The 19,388-nt window shown below is 37.9% G+C and overlaps 3 protein-coding genes across 3 annotated transcripts; 2 read left to right on the top strand and 1 right to left on the bottom strand.

The window, feature by feature from the left end:
• Positions 1–829: 829 nt before the first annotated feature.
• Positions 830–5,536, top strand: LOC130723169 (protein Brevis radix-like 4). The gene is made up of 5 exons (XM_057574125.1): positions 830–1,544; positions 4,064–4,199; positions 4,361–4,761; positions 4,886–5,016; positions 5,158–5,536. The coding sequence occupies exons 1-4, from the start codon at positions 1,099–1,101 to the stop codon at positions 4,962–4,964; spliced, it is 1,062 nt and encodes a 353-aa protein (XP_057430108.1). The 5' UTR covers positions 830–1,098; the 3' UTR covers positions 4,965–5,016; positions 5,158–5,536.
• Positions 5,537–6,698: 1,162 nt separating this feature from the next.
• On the bottom strand, positions 6,699–8,791 carry LOC130725554 (pentatricopeptide repeat-containing protein At2g37310-like; the record flags this gene model as incomplete). The annotated part of the gene is given in 6 exon segments (XM_057576772.1): positions 6,699–7,871; positions 7,873–8,059; positions 8,062–8,251; positions 8,253–8,334; positions 8,336–8,515; positions 8,517–8,791. Coding segments are annotated over 6 exon segments (1,665 nt in total), but the record flags the coding sequence as incomplete, so codon positions are not given.
• A 6,113-nt stretch (positions 8,792–14,904) lies between these two features.
• LOC130726857 (protein BIG GRAIN 1-like C) lies at positions 14,905–16,566 on the top strand. Its single transcript, XM_057578179.1, has one exon. The coding sequence runs from the start codon at positions 15,336–15,338 to the stop codon at positions 16,482–16,484; it is 1,149 nt and encodes a 382-aa protein (XP_057434162.1). The 5' UTR covers positions 14,905–15,335; the 3' UTR covers positions 16,485–16,566.
• The last annotated feature ends 2,822 nt before the right edge of the window (positions 16,567–19,388 follow it).

The raw sequence follows: 19,388 nt of genomic DNA, 5'->3' as shown, positions 1-19,388 counted from the left end.
AATTAAGAATGATAAATTTCAACATGAGAAGATCATGATTCTTAATTGAACTGAGAATGCAGAGAGAGAAAGACTTAATATAACATGCCATTTTTATCCTGAAAAATTGTGCATTTAAAATTTTAAGAATTATGGTGGGATCATGAGTGTGGTGATGCCTACAACTAGCATCACCACATTCTCACACCACTTTTGAGTGCGCTCCGCTGCTGAGACCGAGGAGGTTATCTATGTCTATCTCAAAAAGAACAACCTCCATATATCAAGCCCCTCCCCTAACCAATCTACCTAGACTAAACCTCACCACCTTTCGAGTTTGAGTCCTCTCTTGCAACTCCTCCTCCAATATCCCTCCAGCCAAAACTCACTTAATTATCATCATATTTAAAGGTTGTGATTAATTGAAAGAGGTAGATCAATTATATAATTTCTTGAATAGTTTCATTTTTTGCACTCTAGCCACACCTGCAACAATGAGAGACAATCCCCATTGCAATCCATTAAACCATCTCAAACCCCAAAAGATGACCCTACTGCAATCCATTAAACCCTCAGAAAACACCGAGTCGTCGGCCAACTACGATGATCAAATCATATTAAGGATGAAGTGACATAAGGTTAGATGGAGACATCATAGCGATTTTGTTAACCGAGTCAACGCATGAGCCTGAAGTAGTCAATATTCGACGTTTTGAAACACGATGACTAAAACTAAAAACATATTTAAGCCCACTAAATCGGGCTACAAAAATTCCTTTGGACTAATTCACTTCATTACAAGCTTATGGGCTGAGCCCAAGACTTGCATCCACCATCACCCCAAGCCTAAGAGGGAACACATGGTCCCTCTCCCTTCACTTTTTCAGAAACTACGTACACACACTCAGTCTCAGCCCCCATTTTCAATTCTTTTCTTCTCTTTTCCTCTTCCTCCACAGAATCTCTCATCGAACTCGCTGCTACGCATGGCGCTTAATCTCACCTTTACCTCGATCTTCCTCCTCCTTCCTCATTCAATCATCACCATCTCTCATCACCGTTTTCCAACCACATAACCAACCTCACCTTCTTCTTCTTCTTCTTCCACTTTTACCAAAAATGCTTACATGCATAACTCGCCCCAAGAAACTCGCCGACGACGATTCTGACTCAGTGAACAACAACAACAACAGTGCAAAGAGTCATCACCATCATCATGGCGTCAAGTCACTCACTGATCAGATTAAGGACATGGCGCTCAAGGCGTCCGGAGCGTACAAGCACTGCACCCCCTGCGCGCCGCCGCAACCGCCGACACGACCCGGAGCGTCTGACTCGGAGCGGGTCCGGTGGGGGAAGGAGATGGAGGCGAGGCTGAAGGGGATCTCCAGCGGGGAGCTCACGCCGTGCTCTTCTTCATCATCCTCCGCCGCCGGGCGGAGGATGGTGGTGCTGATGGAGGACGAGGAGCCGAAGGAGTGGGTGGCGCAGGTGGAGCCCGGCGTTTTGATCACCTTTGTTTCGCTCCCGCGTGGCGGAAACGATCTCAAGCGGATACGCTTCAGGTAACTACCTCCACCCCTCTCTCTCTCTCTCTCTCACTGTGTCGTTTCGTTGCTTTCGGTGCCGTTTTGAGGTATTCCCGGGTAGTGGCATAGTAAAGTGATAATGGTGTGGTTTTCTTTTGCGTTGTCACTCTGAAACGATTCACACTCTATCTACTTTATTTTCTTTTTCATACTTTTAATATACTACTATATAGTTTGTGTGTAATATAATATAATTTACTATTTGTTTTATATGGGCTCATATGGAGTTCATCTTGTCAAATTAGGAACATGAACTATATGATTTAGTAGGATATATATAAAAATATTAACTATGGGAACTATTTTTTTCAAACTAAATTGCTATAGTTTATTTGAGTTTTAATTTTTTATACATATTGAACCAAGACTAGTGGAAGAGCACAATATTAATAGCTAAGTCACTATACATTTTGTTTTATGTGTATTGTTTGGTGGTTAACTTAATATATAACATGTTGTTTTTCTAATATGGAACAAGGATTGAGTAGGTAGTTGCAACCCTGATGGGGATTGTTAATTCTTCATTAGTATTGATGAGGTTTGGCTAAATTGATAGATATTTGATACTTCTAACTTTCTTTGGTGGTTGTTGTGTATGAGTCATAAATTGTTCCTTACTTTAGTGAGTAAAAAGTATTACATTATTCGTTGTTTTTGTTTGGAAAATGTTTTGTTCACACCTATTACATCTTCACCTTTAGATATAGGAATAGAATACGGAGAATTCAGAGATATGAAGTGTGACATGATAGGAAAAGAAGAAAAATATATGAAGACAAGTGACTGGAAAAGGAATGACAATGTGATGTCAAAGTTGTTTTGTTGGGCCATAAACATGTTAAAAGTTAGATTTAAAATAAGTATTGTGTGTTGTCCTTTTTACCAAATTTTATGCACTCATTAAGGAGACTATTTGTGGTATAAAGCATTTACAAGTCTCATTAGTGCCATGTAAGTCTGTGAGCCTTTGATGCATGCTTTGATTATGGTGGAAAGTGATGATCTTCCAACACATAGTTTCTAGCAAACAATCCAAATTTTAGAACTTCAGGTCCTGTCTTTTGTTTTTCTCAAAATGAAACTTGGATTGGAAAAGAAATAATAGGATTGAGCCTTGTCTATATGTGATCACTATTCTCAATTATGCTCACCCCCATTTCACTATGCCCTTATGGTTAGAGCACCCTAAGTCCAATTTCCTAATGCTATCATAAGTGATTAGCACTAACCCTCCTCTGTATTTACAAAAGGGATTACGTGGTCCCACACCCTCCCTGTAATTTTATTTCACGCCCTTGCCAAAGCAATCCCAAGCCAAAAGTGGGTCCAAAAGGAAAACTAATTGTGGTTGGAAGCTGCTGTGGGACAGAGTTAACTTTGTTGGCAACTTTAAATCAGGTTTTGTCATCTGGTCGGAGGAAGCTCTTCTGTTCTCTTTTAAATTTCTCTGTGCCTTTGTTTTCCTTTGATGACAGTTTTTGTCATTTAATCTGCAATTTGCTGGGGAGTGCTCCCATAAATAATCTTCCACTCCAGAACTATATAACAAGACAAAATATGAACCTCTGTTAGGTGGGGTGGGGGACCTTGCAAGGTGCTATATAGATAACGTAGGTTGTAGTGTTTTTGTCTTTCTTTAATCTGATGGCAGGATAAAAGCACTATTGGCTTTAGTGAATTTTGGTCCTACTTTATGACTTGTGGTGCAATCCCTACCAATATGTTGCTGGTGGGTAGGTCAATGCATAAATGATTCTCTGTCTTTTTTTTTCTTCCTGTATTTCACCTCAAAAATGTAAGGGATAGAGTGGTATTAAGCTAATATTAGAACCTAGTGAAACGTTAAATCATTCCATTGTTTGATACGTTTTGTAATGTAGATGATGCTAAAGTTTGGACCCACCTGCTTTTGATTGCTTAGACAATTCCACTATAAGGTCAATGTTGGCCTTGGAATAACTTTATTTCACACAAAGAAGATGGGTTTGCTTTTTTCATTATTCATGTGAGAATTATTTGTCAAAAGCATCTGCTTGAGTGATCTAGCATATTTGGCAATAGTGTCATACACCTCTAAGAATTGAAAACTCATCTACAAATATTTGGTCAACAAACTAACATAACCATGATGACAACAAATCAGAATTAATTGGATGTTTTTGCACTCCATTCACTGGTACACATGTTAAAAAAGCTCAATTATCTTCGTGACATGAAGAATTATTGTTTCACCATTCTACCCAACATTTAGTAACAAAAGAAAAAGGTGAAAAAAAAGATGAAGACAGAAAGGGGTGTTGGCAGCATAGAGTCAAAGACAATAGCATCTGTATAGAGATTTAGTTGTCAATTGTGTTTCTTCTGGTAAATAATTTTGATTATTTTTGCAATGCTCTTTTCCAAAATTCAGGTTCTATGAGCCACAGTGCTCTCTTCTCATTTATAATTCATATGATGGGTAGTGAATTGAACTATGCTCTATGTTTCATGTATAGCCGTGAGATGTTTAACAAATGGCAAGCTCAAAGATGGTGGGAAGAGAACTATGACAAGGTCATGGAACTTTACAATGTTCAAAGGATTAATCACCAAGCTTTCCCCCTTCCAACTCCAGCAAGGTCTGAAGAAGAGGTAAATTCTGAATTTAGGTAGTTCCCAATTTTATAATCTTAATGGAGCCAAATGTTTATTCCAGGCACCTTTCATTTATGCATAACGAATGTTATTATTACTATTTAAGTTGATAACTTATATTTACATATGCACTCCAACCATTTGTGTGTCGAATGCAGAGTTCAAAGCGTGAATCGATAGAAGACAGCCCTGTCACACCTCCACTGACGAGGGAAATGTTACCTCGTAGTTTATATCGCCCAACAGGGATGGGAACAGGATACTCATCCTCAGATTCTTTTGATCTTCAATCAATGCAGTCTCGGCATTACCATGATTCAAACGGTATGAGCTCAACCCCAGAGGTTTCCACCATAAGTGCTGCTAAGACTGATATATCATCAATGGATGCTTCTATAAGAAGCAGCTCGTCTAGAGAAGCTGATCACTCCGAGGACGTATCACTTAGCAATGCCAGTGACCTGGACACTGAATGGGTTGAGCAGCATGAACCTGGGGTTTACATTACCATCAGAGTTCTCCCAAGTGGCAAAAGGGAGCTCAAACGAGTCAGGTTCAGGTACTTTTTCCATCAATGTTTTTGTCTAGACAGTTCCCTCTTAGCATTTGAGTTTACTTTTGATGTCGTATTCTGTTGAACTGTATGAAATTCATTTGTTGGTGTTTCCTCATATGTGGTGCAGTCGAGAAAAATTTGGAGAAATGCATGCTAGACTATGGTGGGAAGAGAATCGCGCCAGAATACATGAACAATACCTGTGAGGTTTTCTACAATTGATTCTAAAACCAGAATCAATTCTGGTGACAAGTTTCTGTAAGTAGCTTATGTGTTTCAGAATTCATTATGATATAAAAGAAACTTACCAAAACATGCTTTAATGTTTGCTGCTAATTCTTCACAAAATGTGTGGAGGTGGTGTTGCTTATTGATATGTTTAATCTCTGTTTTGCTTAGCGATCAGAACCCAGAATTGTTGCTACTTGCACCTCTACCTCATGCTATATGCACCCCTAGACCCTCGTGTTCGCCTTCATGCAACCCGGTTATCCTCTTGGATGAGGGAAGGAAGTTTAGCTTCTATTAGCTAGAGATACCTGTGGATCATGAGCAGCAATTGTTTTCTTCAAAATTATAAGTGATGGGTGTAAATTATAAAGCTGTTGAAATTGGATACAGAGAATGATATACTCATTACTCAGATTATATATCTGTTGCAACTCCTTCACTCAGATATCTGCTATCCTGCGCAAATGAATAAACTTGCATGTCTCAATGGGAGGAAAAGCTTGTAAGCTCATTAATAGTGATGCAATGACTATCTTATATACTCCTATGCACACACTATTCGTCATTTCCATGGTATATTATCATGGTAACTGACATTGGTATGCATGTATTTTTTAGTTCTATTGGAAATGCCAACTCCCAGCACGAACCGCTACTTATTTCGTAACAAAGCGAATGAGTACTCGAATGCCCTAGACCCTAGCCCGAAGAAGGTGCTTGAAATTGTCTTGGAATCCTCCAACGATTTTGTTGTGAAGGCTTTTTGGACTATTGACTCTCAATCTTCTTACACTATTTTCCAATACTTCTGGTATAAGATTGGCTTAAAACCACCTGACCAGAGTTACCAATAATTTTTCAATAAACCTTGGGTGCAGCCCGTTACTCGTGAGCTAAGTGAGTTGGACGCGAGTGAATAAACATGCATGCTCATTAGCTTTGTGGGTTATCTTTGATCCCTTAAATGAACACTGGTTGAGCTTAAATGGACTAGCATATCTATATACCCAAATCTATGAATGTTATATGTTGATATCATAAACTCAATTGAATATCGTAGCCTCCTTGATACTCCATTTAAAATCTAGTGCCATTAGCTCTAGAGAGAACACAATTTTGACTGCCTCCATCCCCCCTAACAGAGGTTTCCTCCTCGACACAACTTCTCCATCTCTCTGAGGGTTCCTCCTCTCTTAGAATTTAATCTATCCAAATGACCAAGTTCATCCGTAAGATAGCTGGCCAAGAAGATAGCTAGGAATCCCATATTCCTAGGAGGTGATCTCTAACGTTACGCTCCCACATCAATGTCACCATTACAAGACCACCACTATAAATAAAGTGAGACTTAAATTCTTGGTGAGCATATTTTGCCTCTCTTCAATCCCTTCATTTTTATGTTAGAATAAATAGAGATTTGGCTCTCATAGTTAGTTACATTGCGCCTCGGTTTGAGTCCCCATTTCCGCTCTTCTCTGCATGCAAGCTCAGAACGGCTTGGCTTGGCTATCGCTCATGACTTGGTATGCAGTTCGTGTAGTCAGTGAGTATGAGTTTAACCTATGTAATAGGCTTTGAGTTCCATTATATTGCAAAAAATCATTCCACCTGCCTCCAACTCCACCTAAAGGGAGATGATATTGCATCTCTGAGGTTGTCGAAAAGTCTTGATCTTCAAAGAAGACTAACACAGCCTTCTTCAGGATAGGATAATCGTTGGTCCTTCTTTCACTAACGATCTCACCATTCATTGTCTAGTAGTTTCGCACGTTCGCATGAGGGATAATCCTTTCTCTCGCTTGCTTTTCAAGCTCATATGTACTCCCTAGTTGTCACTGACTTGAGTCAGAGTCAAATGCTGGTGTCATCTCATGACAGACTAGGACAGCGAATTCATGGATGGCACTTATAATCTTATTATGCAAGCTTCTTTTATGCAAAATTATGGCCTTTTTACTTTAGCTATGTTATTTATACACCAACATTTGTATACTGCTTTCACATTGGTAATTGGCGTATAAATAATTGATGACTTACATGTGTTATTTGTTACTGATATTTACCTATTACCAATATCAGAGAATCGATACTGATCACCAGTATTGTTTTTTGTATATTTTTGTCAACCTTGTCATTTACTAGCTTCTTCCCATCTCCCAGCACATGAATACAGATTTGCCATAATTATGTAATTGCCAGAACTTTCAGGCTCAATCTCAAACAAATGATCACAAGCAAACTTGCCTGTTTCAACATCACCATAGACAGAAGCCCCATTTAGCAAAGCACCCCAAACTTTAGCACTTGGCTCAATTGGCATTTCGAAAATGAATTTTGCTGCTTCTGAAAGCTTTCCAGCTCGACTAAGAACACCCACCATGCAGGCATACTGTTCCACCAAGGGTTGAATGCCATATTTTGAATGCATTGTATTGAAGATCTTCCAAGCTTCATCTACCAGTCCCGAATGAGCACAAGCTGTCAATACAGCAGTTAATGTCACCTGATCAGGTTGAATTCCACTATCTAGCATCTGAGCATAGAGACCAAGTGCCAAACTAGCATCTCCATGAGCTGCATAAGCTGTAATAATAGCTGTCCAAATTACCAAGCTCCTACTTCGTGCTTGATCAAAAACCTGCCTTGCCCCGTGAATAAACCCTAACTTCGCATAGGTATCAATAATGGCAGTTGCCACATATATATTTTGATCATAACACCTTCTGATGGCATAAGCATGCACCTCTTTCCCCCCTCGCAGGTTTGAGAAATACGAAAACAAAGGAATAGTGCTAGCAAGTGTGACAGCATTTGGTTTCAAACCAGACCCCTGCATTTCCCGAACTAAATCAATGGCCCCTTCAAACCAGTTATTCTGAACCATTCCATGTATCCAATCCAGGGTTTTCCATTCCCCTGAAAACATCCCTGGCTTTGACCACAAACCCGTAAGCCATGTACCCTGAAATAATTGACCCATAACTAACATCATCCTTCTCACTCATTTCCTCAAACAGCTCTCGAGCATAATCCAAACTCCCACATTTCGCATACATCGCAATCACGGCAAGTCCACCTCAATCCCACTCTCATTCACAAAACCGTGAACCTCCATTCCCAACACAAGATCCTTAGACTGTCCGCACGCCTGCATCACACTCATAATCGTAACCCCATCCGGCACAACACTCCCTACACTCAACATCTCCATGTACAACCTCTTACACTCTTCATAGAACCCACACTGAGAATACCCACCAACCAATCATCGAGTTCCACGACACGGTATCTCTCTCAGGCATTCCATCAAACACCTTCCTCGCAAGCCCAATCTCACCACACCTACACCAACGCATTCTCAACGAAAATATCGGTCTCCAACCCGCGCCGAAGAACAAAACAGTGAGCCTCTTTCACCGGCTTATAGTACGAAAAAGACGGCGAAGCAATCGCCTTCAAGACGCTGGTTACGGTGAAGCTATCAGGAGAGATTCCAGCGTCGCCGGAGGAGGTCCAGCAAGTGGCGGTAAAGGCCGTTGAAGGAGAACGTGTTCTTCCGGGGAATTGCGTCGAACACGCGGCGCGCTTCGCGTGGGAGGTTGGATTTGGCGTAGAAGGTGATGAGCTTTGAGGAGAGGAAGTTGTCGGGGGTGACGGAGAATATGAAGAGGCGGGCGTGGAGCTGTTTTCCCTGGCGGAGGAGGCGGTGGTTAGCGCAGTGTTGAATGGCGGAGCCATAGGCGGTGAAGTCGAGTCCGCCGTGGGTTTTGAGGAGGCTCTGGCGGAGGGTGGTGTTGGCGGATTAAGCAAATTGGTTTGCTACTGCGGATTTGTGATAATTTAATGGAAAATAATTATTATATAGAATTCCTATTTCCTAATTTATGATGAGTTTAGAAAAATCATACAATGATGTGTCTAGTGAATGGAAGTCCATCTCTTACTTAGCGAAAAAATGGCGGGACGATAAATTAGTCTAGCAACTATCAATTGTGGTGACATATTGATTAAGATAGAAGAAAAGGTTAAGGCTTAAGGATGATTAGTTTTTTTTTTTTGAAAGTAAAAGTTTTATTTAATGGAATGGTTGATTGTACAAACACTAGTATATAAACCTGTGCTTTGCACGGTGAGTATGTGAGCAGAAATTATTTAATACAACATATTTCCTACATATATAGTACATAATATCTAACTTATTATATGATGCATAAAAGGTATTTTCAACACACTCCATTGCTTGTAAATTAAAACACCAACCAATCAATGAAAAAAATACAACAGTTGCGAACAATAACTTGACAGGAAACTTACAGGGCATCCTATGGGGTCTCAATGTCGATTTAATACATCAATAAGACCAATTTTTTTACTGGTAAATAAAAAAAGTACATCAATAAGACCAATTTTTTTTACTGGTAAATAAAAAAAGTTAACGTTTCCCCTTCCTTCAATCCATGTGATGTGCATAAGGTTCTCCAACCCCTTCCAAACCTCGCATATGTAGGCTAAGGAACACTGAGAATTTATAATAAACTTTCTTTCCAGTTGGTCCTCTCAAGAGCCAGTTGTAAACCTCACCGTCGCGAAAATATTCATAAACATGTGCAAGCAAGTTCTGCCTGCATCAAAGCAATCTAATAAGATCCTTAATTACCAAATAAAAATGTTAAGCAAGTTGGTTAAAACCATACCATCTGACAGAAGCAATCTATTATTTTAGTAGTTCAGTTGTCGTAAATGTTATCAATACAAATCATTATCTTCACGGGATATAAGTCAAGTTTGAGTTATCATAATAAAACAGAAAGAATTCATCAGTGAGCATAAGTGCAACTATTTTAATCCAGAAACCAAAAGAGGTCGGAACAGTAAAAAAAGGAAAAATTTAGAGGGGGCAAGCATGACCATCATTGGTGAGTTTTGTCACTTTGTTTCTTTGCATCTATTTTTGGACTTCATGTCACTACTCCTATCATTAACACTACTACTGATTCTGTCACTTATCTTTTTATGTTTATTTACATGAAATTTCTTCTTTTAATTGCCACTATCACTTATCTCTTTTATGTCTATTCACATGAAATTTCTTCTTTTAATTGCCACTATCACTTATCTATTTATGTCTATTCACATGAAATTTCTTCTTTTAATTACCATTGTTTTTGGCTCAGTGCATTACTCTTGTGTTTCACATTCAATGTTGATAATAAATATAAAAATCACAATTTAATTGATAAAGGGGATAAAAGAAACCTTATTTTTCAAAAACTTATAACAAAGCTAAAGACAGAGAGTGGAGATGTTGAAAATTATTGAACCACTGATGTCAACACAATGGTTCACTATATATTTATAGGACAGAGAGTGGAGATGTTGAAAATTATTGAACCACTGATGTCAACACGTCCTCCACGTGTTGTATCATTACAATTCATATCATCCCGTGCAATGCAAGGACGGTGATAAGAAAACCAAATCAAACAGTCAGCTTTGTGCATATGAAATAGAGAGTTGATGAGGATACTTATATTGAGGACGAAATGGTGAAAACCATTGAATAATATAAAAAAGAGATTATGCATATCTTCTGTTAAGTTGAACATTGTCTTGTTTTTATTCGTTTTTTTGTGTATGCTTTAATTTGAAGAGGGAAAATAGGAGCATAAATCAGTGCACTTCACTGAAATAGATAAGTCAATTCTTGTGACTATATTCTATCCTAAGCTAAATTCAAAGTGAACATGTTAGACCAAATAGATTACTGTGTGGACCTTATATTTGGCTTTTGCAAGTTTAATTATGGAGAAGTGGCTATTTTAAGTCACTCCTCTGAAGCAAGAAGGTGGAATTAATTTTACATGGCTGCTAAAACTCCCACCCTTCTACTAATTTTCAGTGAAAGTTCCTTCTGCTGGGAATGCTAGAAAGAAGGTTTGACACACAATTTGTATGTTGGAAGCAAGTGTGTTGCAGGATGAATGATCTCAACACCATTGTTCTGTGAACTCACCCCAGACAACAATATCAAATGCATTAACTACTTCACAGTAATTGCTATTCAGTAGTCAAAAATTCAAAGCAGTGTATTTCTAAAAGAACGCAATTTTATATGATTGAAGTATTAAACATGAACACATGATGCTTGATGATGAACACAAATAACATGGCATAAAGAAATAACAGGGCACACTCAACCCTGAGCCTGTGAAGATCATCAGCTGTATTAGTATATAAGCACGGGCTTGATGATGAACACAAACAATTACAGAACCAACTAAAAGTAATTATCATCAGTGAGACTTAATACTAAGGCTCCTAAAGATGAGATCAAACACACAATATGTCCTTCAGCTTTTGACAGCAAAATCATTAAATTAGAATATTCAATGACAGTCAATTCATACTTACAAACTCATTATTGTACAATACTACCAGTTTAATTAGCCTTGCAAGCTAATTTTTCTAGTGCAAATTAACAGGAAATCAAGGTCTATGTGGATAACTTGTTAGCAACCCGTGCAACAGCATCAGCCCCCACCCTCAGTTCAAAAACATAAAAAAAAAAAAGGAACACCATCTGCTTATCACTACCATTGTAGTGGTGGTTGTGTTTGTTATGGCTTTATTTCTAGCCCTCTTGTTCCTCCCTTACAGTTGAAACCAAACTGCAGAAGAAAAACTAGTGTTAATCCTATTAAAGATACATAGCCATTCAAGGAGAAGATTCTCAGAGAAATAATGGTCATGAAACATCTAATTCCCTCGCCTTTTTTTATACTTAGCTAACTTCCTAATAACTGAATAACCCATTCACATAATAGATTAACTAACTATGATAGAATATAGCAATTTGCAGTTATCAACAGAAAAATGAAGCAAGTTTTATTATGAAACTGTCATGAAGAAAACCAAAGGCTAATAATTTTTTAGTAATAAATTATAGTAAAATGTAACATGGAGAAAAGCTAGAGACAAAAGACACATAGGCTAATTCTGAAACGCACAACCTCCCACTCTCTTTCTCCAAATTCCAGAGAGTTCTCTTTCTCGTTAACATTCATCCATCCACCTCCTTCTCTTTTCCCAGTAAAAAATCACCTGCATGCATCATGTAGCAAAAAAAAGATACATCCCAATCAAAAGAGAGGCTTAAATTGGAAAGCAAAATCAAGGCAAGTTGCATGTTTTCAAAAAATTAAAATCAATATTTCTTCCTGTTTATGTATATCATTAACTATACATTCAAGTTCTAAAATCTGGCAGAAAATAGGGACTCATCAATTCAAATTTACACCACCTCATTATCTTCAAACTTGTCTTGCATGGAAGGTGTGGGTGGAGCATAAAAACAATTCCCACTCTCTCACTCTCTTGTTCTGATATATGAAAACAAAGGAGAAGAAGAACAACAAAAAAACGATTGAAAGTAGAAAATGGTCAAAGATAAATGAGCAAAAGGGAGGAGGAGGAGGAGGAGATCTTACCGATGGATTTTTCGGAAGCACCGGGGTTTGGAAGTTGCTGTGTGTGGCTTCACACATGATGAAGGAGGCGTTGGCTGGAGGTGGGAAAGCAATTGAGTGTTGGTGGATGGGTGTGGTAGATCCGAAAGCCTTGCTCTTAATTTATATATAGCCGGAAAAAACACAAACCGGGAGCAATACAGTATGTGAAAATGGACTTGAGGTGGATTTCAAATTTCAAATTTTAAAAGTGGGAGAAACATAAGAATCCTAGACAGCTAGCTAGCAGTGGGAACTGGGAAGATCGTGGATAAAACTTTTCAACCGGGAGAAATATTATACAAACATAATATGCAAACATTTGTATATGATCTGAAATATGCATAGTTTGAAAAACATATTTATCCCAGCTAATAAACATATACATCCCTTACAGCTAAGCTAACGGCATTAAAGGGAGCAGGGAAGAATAAACCGTAACAGCCTTGAAAGGAAGCGGGAGAAGCTGACGCGTGGCAAGTTGCTGGGAGAACGCCACGTCGGAATTTTGTCGTTCTAAAGGGCTTGTGTTTTGTATCTAGTATAGATAGATTAATCACTGACATAACTCTGATGTGAGGAGATTTGCTGGTCAAAATCCAAATATCAAACAAATTCCTTTCACATGCGGATGCTTTCAATAAGAATGAGATGAGTTTGATTCCCCAGTTTAGAGTTTTTGAGTCTCTTCGTGCCTTTGGTTTAGTTCCTTTTAAGTTTGACGTTTGTAATACTCTTTATGTGAGGGGTTAGTCCCTTGTGTTTTTGGGCTTTATCCCCGTTTTATCATAAATTTTTTTTTTTCTCATTCAGGTTGAGCAGCCCACGTAGAGTGGGTGAAGGTGAACACTATGTAAGGTTCCAATGAATGAGACTAGGTGGGTTGCTGTCAACAAAAAGAAAGATTCAATATTGGGTTTGGACCAAAAAATAACTTATTGGATTTGGAAACTACTTAAGGTTCCAATGAATCCCACATCATTCATAATACTTAGGCCATTAACCTGCATAATGACTTAGTTCTGTTAGCCTATTGAGAAGTTGGTCAACTTAAGAATATTATTATTTCGACAAAAAAATATTATTATCAAAATTATTTTAAAATGTATCTTAGGAAGTTCTGACTCATTATATATGTGGAAATATTATTAGATCACCTAAAACTAAAGTGATTTTGAGTTAAAAAAACTAAAGTGATTTTACCTAACCTGAGGTAATTTCCTTTAGAAAAAATGGAAAATGTGTGAAGTGCTTATCATTGACATTGAGAAATCCTGATTTGTTAATCACAGTGCATTTGACAAAAAAACAAAAACAAAATGGAAATGGAGGAGGATTTATGTAAGATTCCCTTTGAAAAAGAAAAGGAAAATGATGTTGGCAAATGATACAAACTCCATATAAAAATAGCAAGCTAAGAATAGGATGAGGCCTGAAAAAGATGAGCCGCACGCGCGGTAGTCACTTTCAACTTTTTACGCACACACAAAACAATTCCTTCCCTCATGCATGCTGTTACTAGTGCGCCTTTTTCTTATTCTTTCTCCAAATTCCAACTGCAACATACTCATTACTCATTACTCATGCATTAATATACTAACAATAATTATTTGTCCACACCTCTATATTGAGGTGAAAAGAGGTGGAGAAGGAGAGAGATAGGAAGAAAAGAAAAAGTAAGAGAGAAAAAATATAAGATGTGATAGATGATGAGAAGAGAAAAATAGAAATAAAAATAGGTGGAAATGAAGTATATAAATAAGGAGGTGTGTATATATCATTACTCATATACTAATACAAGATATACTCATTAGAAAACTACTACTAATTTTTTCCTGATTCCTCAAAGAAAACCGAGACAATAAAAGTGGAAGAAAAATATACAACCAAGGAAATGGGGTGAAATAATTTAAGATTATTTGTTATGAGAAAACATCAACAAAAAGTGAAAGGACATAAAAATATGTCACTTTGCACTAGATTTATTCTTTATAATCGAATCTAAAGATTATAAAGTTACAACTTTTCTCTAATAATCTAAACTTGTTTAGCATGTAGTATGGTGTGGTGATTTGTGATCTCATTCCTTAATTATAAGGTTGAAAGTTCAATGATTACTCATGAGAATGAAACATATTTTGTGGTCAGCCGTTTATCGTTTAATAAGAGTATACACATTGAAGAGATAAATAACTTCTATAAGCAATAAAGAGTACTCTTTAGCTACTCTATTGAGCTCATTTTGAACTAAATATGTGTCTTAAACAACATGTCATGTTGTTTAGAGAAATCTTGACAAATCCTTCACCAATATCGTAATAACGATAATTGAATAATTGAATACACAATTTTCCGAAGAGAAGTGTTCAATCTTTAGGTATCTCTCGAAGTCATTTAGCCCTAATTCCCTCTCCCGTGTGATGGTATTTTCCATTAATGCTCATGTTCACCTAAAGCTGTACATATAGGCTGCTACAAACACAAAACAATGCTTGCCTACAGACACACATAAACACATAATCCCAACCCACGTTGTCATCACTTGTCACCAAAATTCTCCATTCTCTCTCTCTCTCTCATCACACGCAGTAGTATTTTCCTTCTCTGTTTCTCACATGATCCAGTTTCCCCTCTATTAAATGCCTCTTGCAGCTTTTGACATTCTCTGCCCCAACATTACAGCTCTTCATCACCACCCTCACTCTTCTCATCACCAGCACGCACGCACCCTCTTCCCTCTCCCCCACCATTCCCTCTATATAAATTCATCCTCATCACTCTCTACCATAACAGAGACTCTGTTTTCATGCACTAACCTCAAATACCACACACTACTACTCAATGGAGAAGATGATGCCTAGAGAAGAAGGGTTCCCACAAAGGAGAAGAACCCCATCCTTCTCCTCCACACTCCTAGACGCCATTTGTCGCTCCATCGATGAATCAAAATCCAACGTGGATGAAGATCCACAACTGGGTCTCTTCAATGAAACTACCAACCCAAAACAGAGCATTTCAAAACAGAGCAATTCAACCCACTGTGCCAATATTGCAGAGAAAAGTGGCAACAAGGAGAGGATGAATCTTCGCCGTGCCGTGATGATTGAAGATTGGATGGAGAAGCAGAGCTCATCACAAAGCTCGCACTTCACAACTTCAAGCTCCTCTGAATCCACTTCAGGGGCAGGGTTTTCATCCTCAGAAGCAGAGACAACCACCCACAAATCAAAACCAAGACACAAATCAGAGAAGAAACAACAACAGCAGCAACCGCAGAAGCCGAAGAGGGAGGGTGACGGTGGTGGAGGTGGTGGTTTTTCGAGGACCAAGTTGAAGGCATTGAAAATCTATGGTGAGTTGAACCAGAAAGTGAAGCAACCAATTTCACCGGCGAGTCGCATAGCAAGTTTCCTCAGCTCAATTTTCAACGCCGGGAACATGAAGAAAGCCAAAATGTGCTATGCTGGTTCCACACAAGATGTTGATTTCAACCACAAATCCAAGTCCCCATGTTTCTCTTCCTCTGCATCTTCTTTTTCAAGAAGGTCTTGCATGAGCAAAACCCCAACTTCTTCATCTTCTTCCTCAGCAAAAGGGAAAAGATCAGTGAGATTCTACCCAGTTAGTGTGATCCTTGGTGAGGATTCTCAAAACGATCCAAGTTTGTTGCCAGTTTCTAGTGTTAGAAAGATGACAAGAGTGTCTTCAATTAAGGAGGTGAAGAAGAATTCTGCTAAGGTTAAAGAAAATGTTCTTATGAAGGGTTATCAAAATTCTTGTAAGAATAATCAATTTGATTTTAGAGGTTCCTATGATCATGGTGAGGAGAGTGATGATGATGATGATGATGATGCTCTAAGTTGTTCAAGTTCTGATCTGTTTGAGCTAGATCACATAGTTGGAGCTGGAAGATACCAAGTGGAGCTTCCTGTTTATGAAACTACAAATTTAGAAAGGAATAAGGCCATTGCTAATGGTCTTTGTTTGTAGACTAGTAGTACTATTTACTAATTTAAGAAATCATTGTAATTAATTCCATGTTTGCTGGAGATCAATTTAGAACAATTCATAATTCTTTCTTCAAGATTTCAACAAGCTTTTAAATGCCTTTTTATGCATACTAGGAATGCTTGACAAATTTTGGGTCAAATTAAGTATGTATGTTAACATATCACATTCAGAAGGGATGTGGTTTCATAAATCCAAATCCTTTCTTGTATTTTTATAGGAGCCTATATTTCAATAAAGTTTGAATGTGTTTTAAGTAAATATATGTCTTTCATTGGTTGATGTATAATTTTATCAACACCTATTTCAAGACAATTAAAATGAGATTTTGATTCATTTGCATTTTTTGTGTGATTGAAGTGAATGTATTTTTGACTAATTTAAACCTAAATTACGAACAGACCTATTGCACTTCTTTGCTTTTAGGTTTAGACAACAAGAGAAGAGCAAAGTGTCTTCCACGTTATTCGCTGCATTGGAATGCAACATCCTTGCATCCTGAAACTCAAGTTGGGAAATGAACGCCGATTCAGAGGAAAAAACAAACAAGCATATGTGTAAATAGAATTATTGTGTCTTTTTTACCAACTTAAACATAAATACAAACACTTGTTATAAACTAATTTATAGTGTAAAGTTACTCATGGTACAAATGCTAGATGGTAACATATCATTTCTGCTGAGGTGTGGATTCATGATTTACTTTTTCTCTTGAGGGTTGAGAGAATATGAAATCACCTTTCTATTGATACAAAGTGAAATCTAATCACATAATGGGGATAGCTGGATGCAAGAGGTTGGAAATTCAAGCTCACTCACTAGCACAATTTTTGTCAAATCACTCAAAGTGAAAACTGAAAAGAGGTAAAGTAAAAGCACTATCAAATTTTGTTTTTAATTTATTTAATAAAATCAGGTTGATGCTTAAATATCCAATCATAGTGGGAGAGATAAAAAGTAATGTTCAAAGTTAGATGAATAACTTAAATTTAATAACTTTTTACTTTTTTTTCTTAGTCTTAATCAAAAGCACATCAATTTTTCCCCTCTAGCTTTTGCGCAAGATGAGAAATGAAAAATGAAAAAGCTGAAGCTTTTTTTCTGCTGGCTTAGCATATATGGTCTTTTGGTGAGACATAGTAAAAATGCCCCCCACATAGAATATTTCAGTGAATGATTACTACTTACACTTTTTGCCCCTTTGGAAGTTGCAAAAACAATGTGAATTTGAACTGATACTCTTGGCTGTAAAGCCAAAATTGAAGCTACCTAATTGATATATTCATAACCAAAAACAGTGTGAATAGAACAAACAAAAGATTTTTCTAATTGAAGTTTTGAACAGAGTCAAACAAACTACGAGTCTCATCTTGTATTCCCTCTTCATGCTTAATAGCATAGAGTATAGAGTGTGATTATTTATTAGGACGATGGACATCTGCAATCTCTCACAACAGTGAGACATTGTTACAAAATACTATAAATTAAAAAAAAAAGATAAAAAGAAGGCTTAATTGCACTTTTGGTCCCCCAACTATGGCCTTCCTGCGAAAATCGTCCCTAAACTTCAAAATTAGCAAAACTCGTCCCTCAACTATACACACAGTTGCACTTTTGGTCTTCCGTTAGCATTCCGTCAGAAAACTAACAGAATATTCCGTTAAAAATGAATTAAAAAATAAAGAAAAAATAAAATTGAGAAAAAATAGTATTTTAATTGAAAAAATAAAGAAGCTCACTTAAATCCGTTTCCTCTTCCTCCTCCTCTTCTGTAGATCATGGTTCTCGTTCAAAGCTTCAAAGTTTCTGGGTTTTTGGTCGGGTTTCTGGGTTACAAGCTTCGAGCTCCCCCTCTCCAGACACCATATGATAGGTTGAAGCTGTATCTGTAACAATGGTTTGAGATCTGAAAAAAAAAAGTCTTGGATTTTCTTCTCTGGTTTTCCTTTCTCAGTTATGGTAGATCTATTGTGAGAGGGAAGAAGGGGTTTGTGGGCTCAGTTTCTGGGTGGGGTTTGGGTGGGTTCCGGTTGGGTTTCTGGGGAGGGGTGGGGTTGGTGGAGGGAGAGGTGGTTCTGGGTTGTGGTTTGCTGGTGTGGGTTCGGTGGAGGGAGAGGTGCGAGTGAGAAAGATGAGATGAAGATATGGAGGGAGAGGTCTGCAACTCCTTCTTTTGGGTTGTGAAATGGATTTCTAATTTCATGAGGAGATGAGAAAATGGGATCTGCAAAGAGTGTTGAAGAAAAACCCAAAACCCCTTTCTCTCCAGCAATCCGCTCCAATTCAATTTCAGTATGGAGAGTTTGTGTTGATGGTTGAGGGAGGTAGTGGTGAAGAGGAATGAAAGGAGAAGGGAGGGGAGGATGACGGATTGAGGTTGATGAAGATGGAGAAAGTGAGGAATGAGGAGGGGGAGGATGAGTGGTGGTTATATTGAGGAAGATGAAGAAATTTGGTGACTGGATTGTGAATTGTGACGGATTATCTCCGTCACTAGTCCCAATCTGTTAGATTTCTGACGGAATGCTAACGGAAGACCAAAAGTGCAACTGTGTGTATAGTTGAGGGACGAGTTTTGCTAATTTTGAAGTTTAGGGACGATTTTCGCAGGAAGGCCATAGTTGGGGGACCAAAAGTGCAATTAAGCCTAAAAAGAAAGTAAAAGTGGAATATTGGATTCATAGCAGAAAGAGTAGGCCCTCTTGTTAGAAATTGCAGAAGTCAACATATGGTAGGATCAGCCATGCATGATGGCTCTTGAGTCTTATCCAAGCTAACTTTTTCACACCAAACAAAGGAGAAAAATAACACATAAAAAGGAACAAATAAAAGGCTGTGATCAATGCCTAGCGAATAATATGATATGAAATGAATTACACCATTCTA

This window comes from Lotus japonicus, chromosome 6 (genome assembly GCF_012489685.1).
Source record: "Lotus japonicus ecotype B-129 chromosome 6, LjGifu_v1.2".
NCBI lineage: Eukaryota > Viridiplantae > Streptophyta > Magnoliopsida > Fabales > Fabaceae > Lotus > Lotus japonicus.
This window is presented reverse-complemented; position numbering and strand designations above follow the sequence as displayed.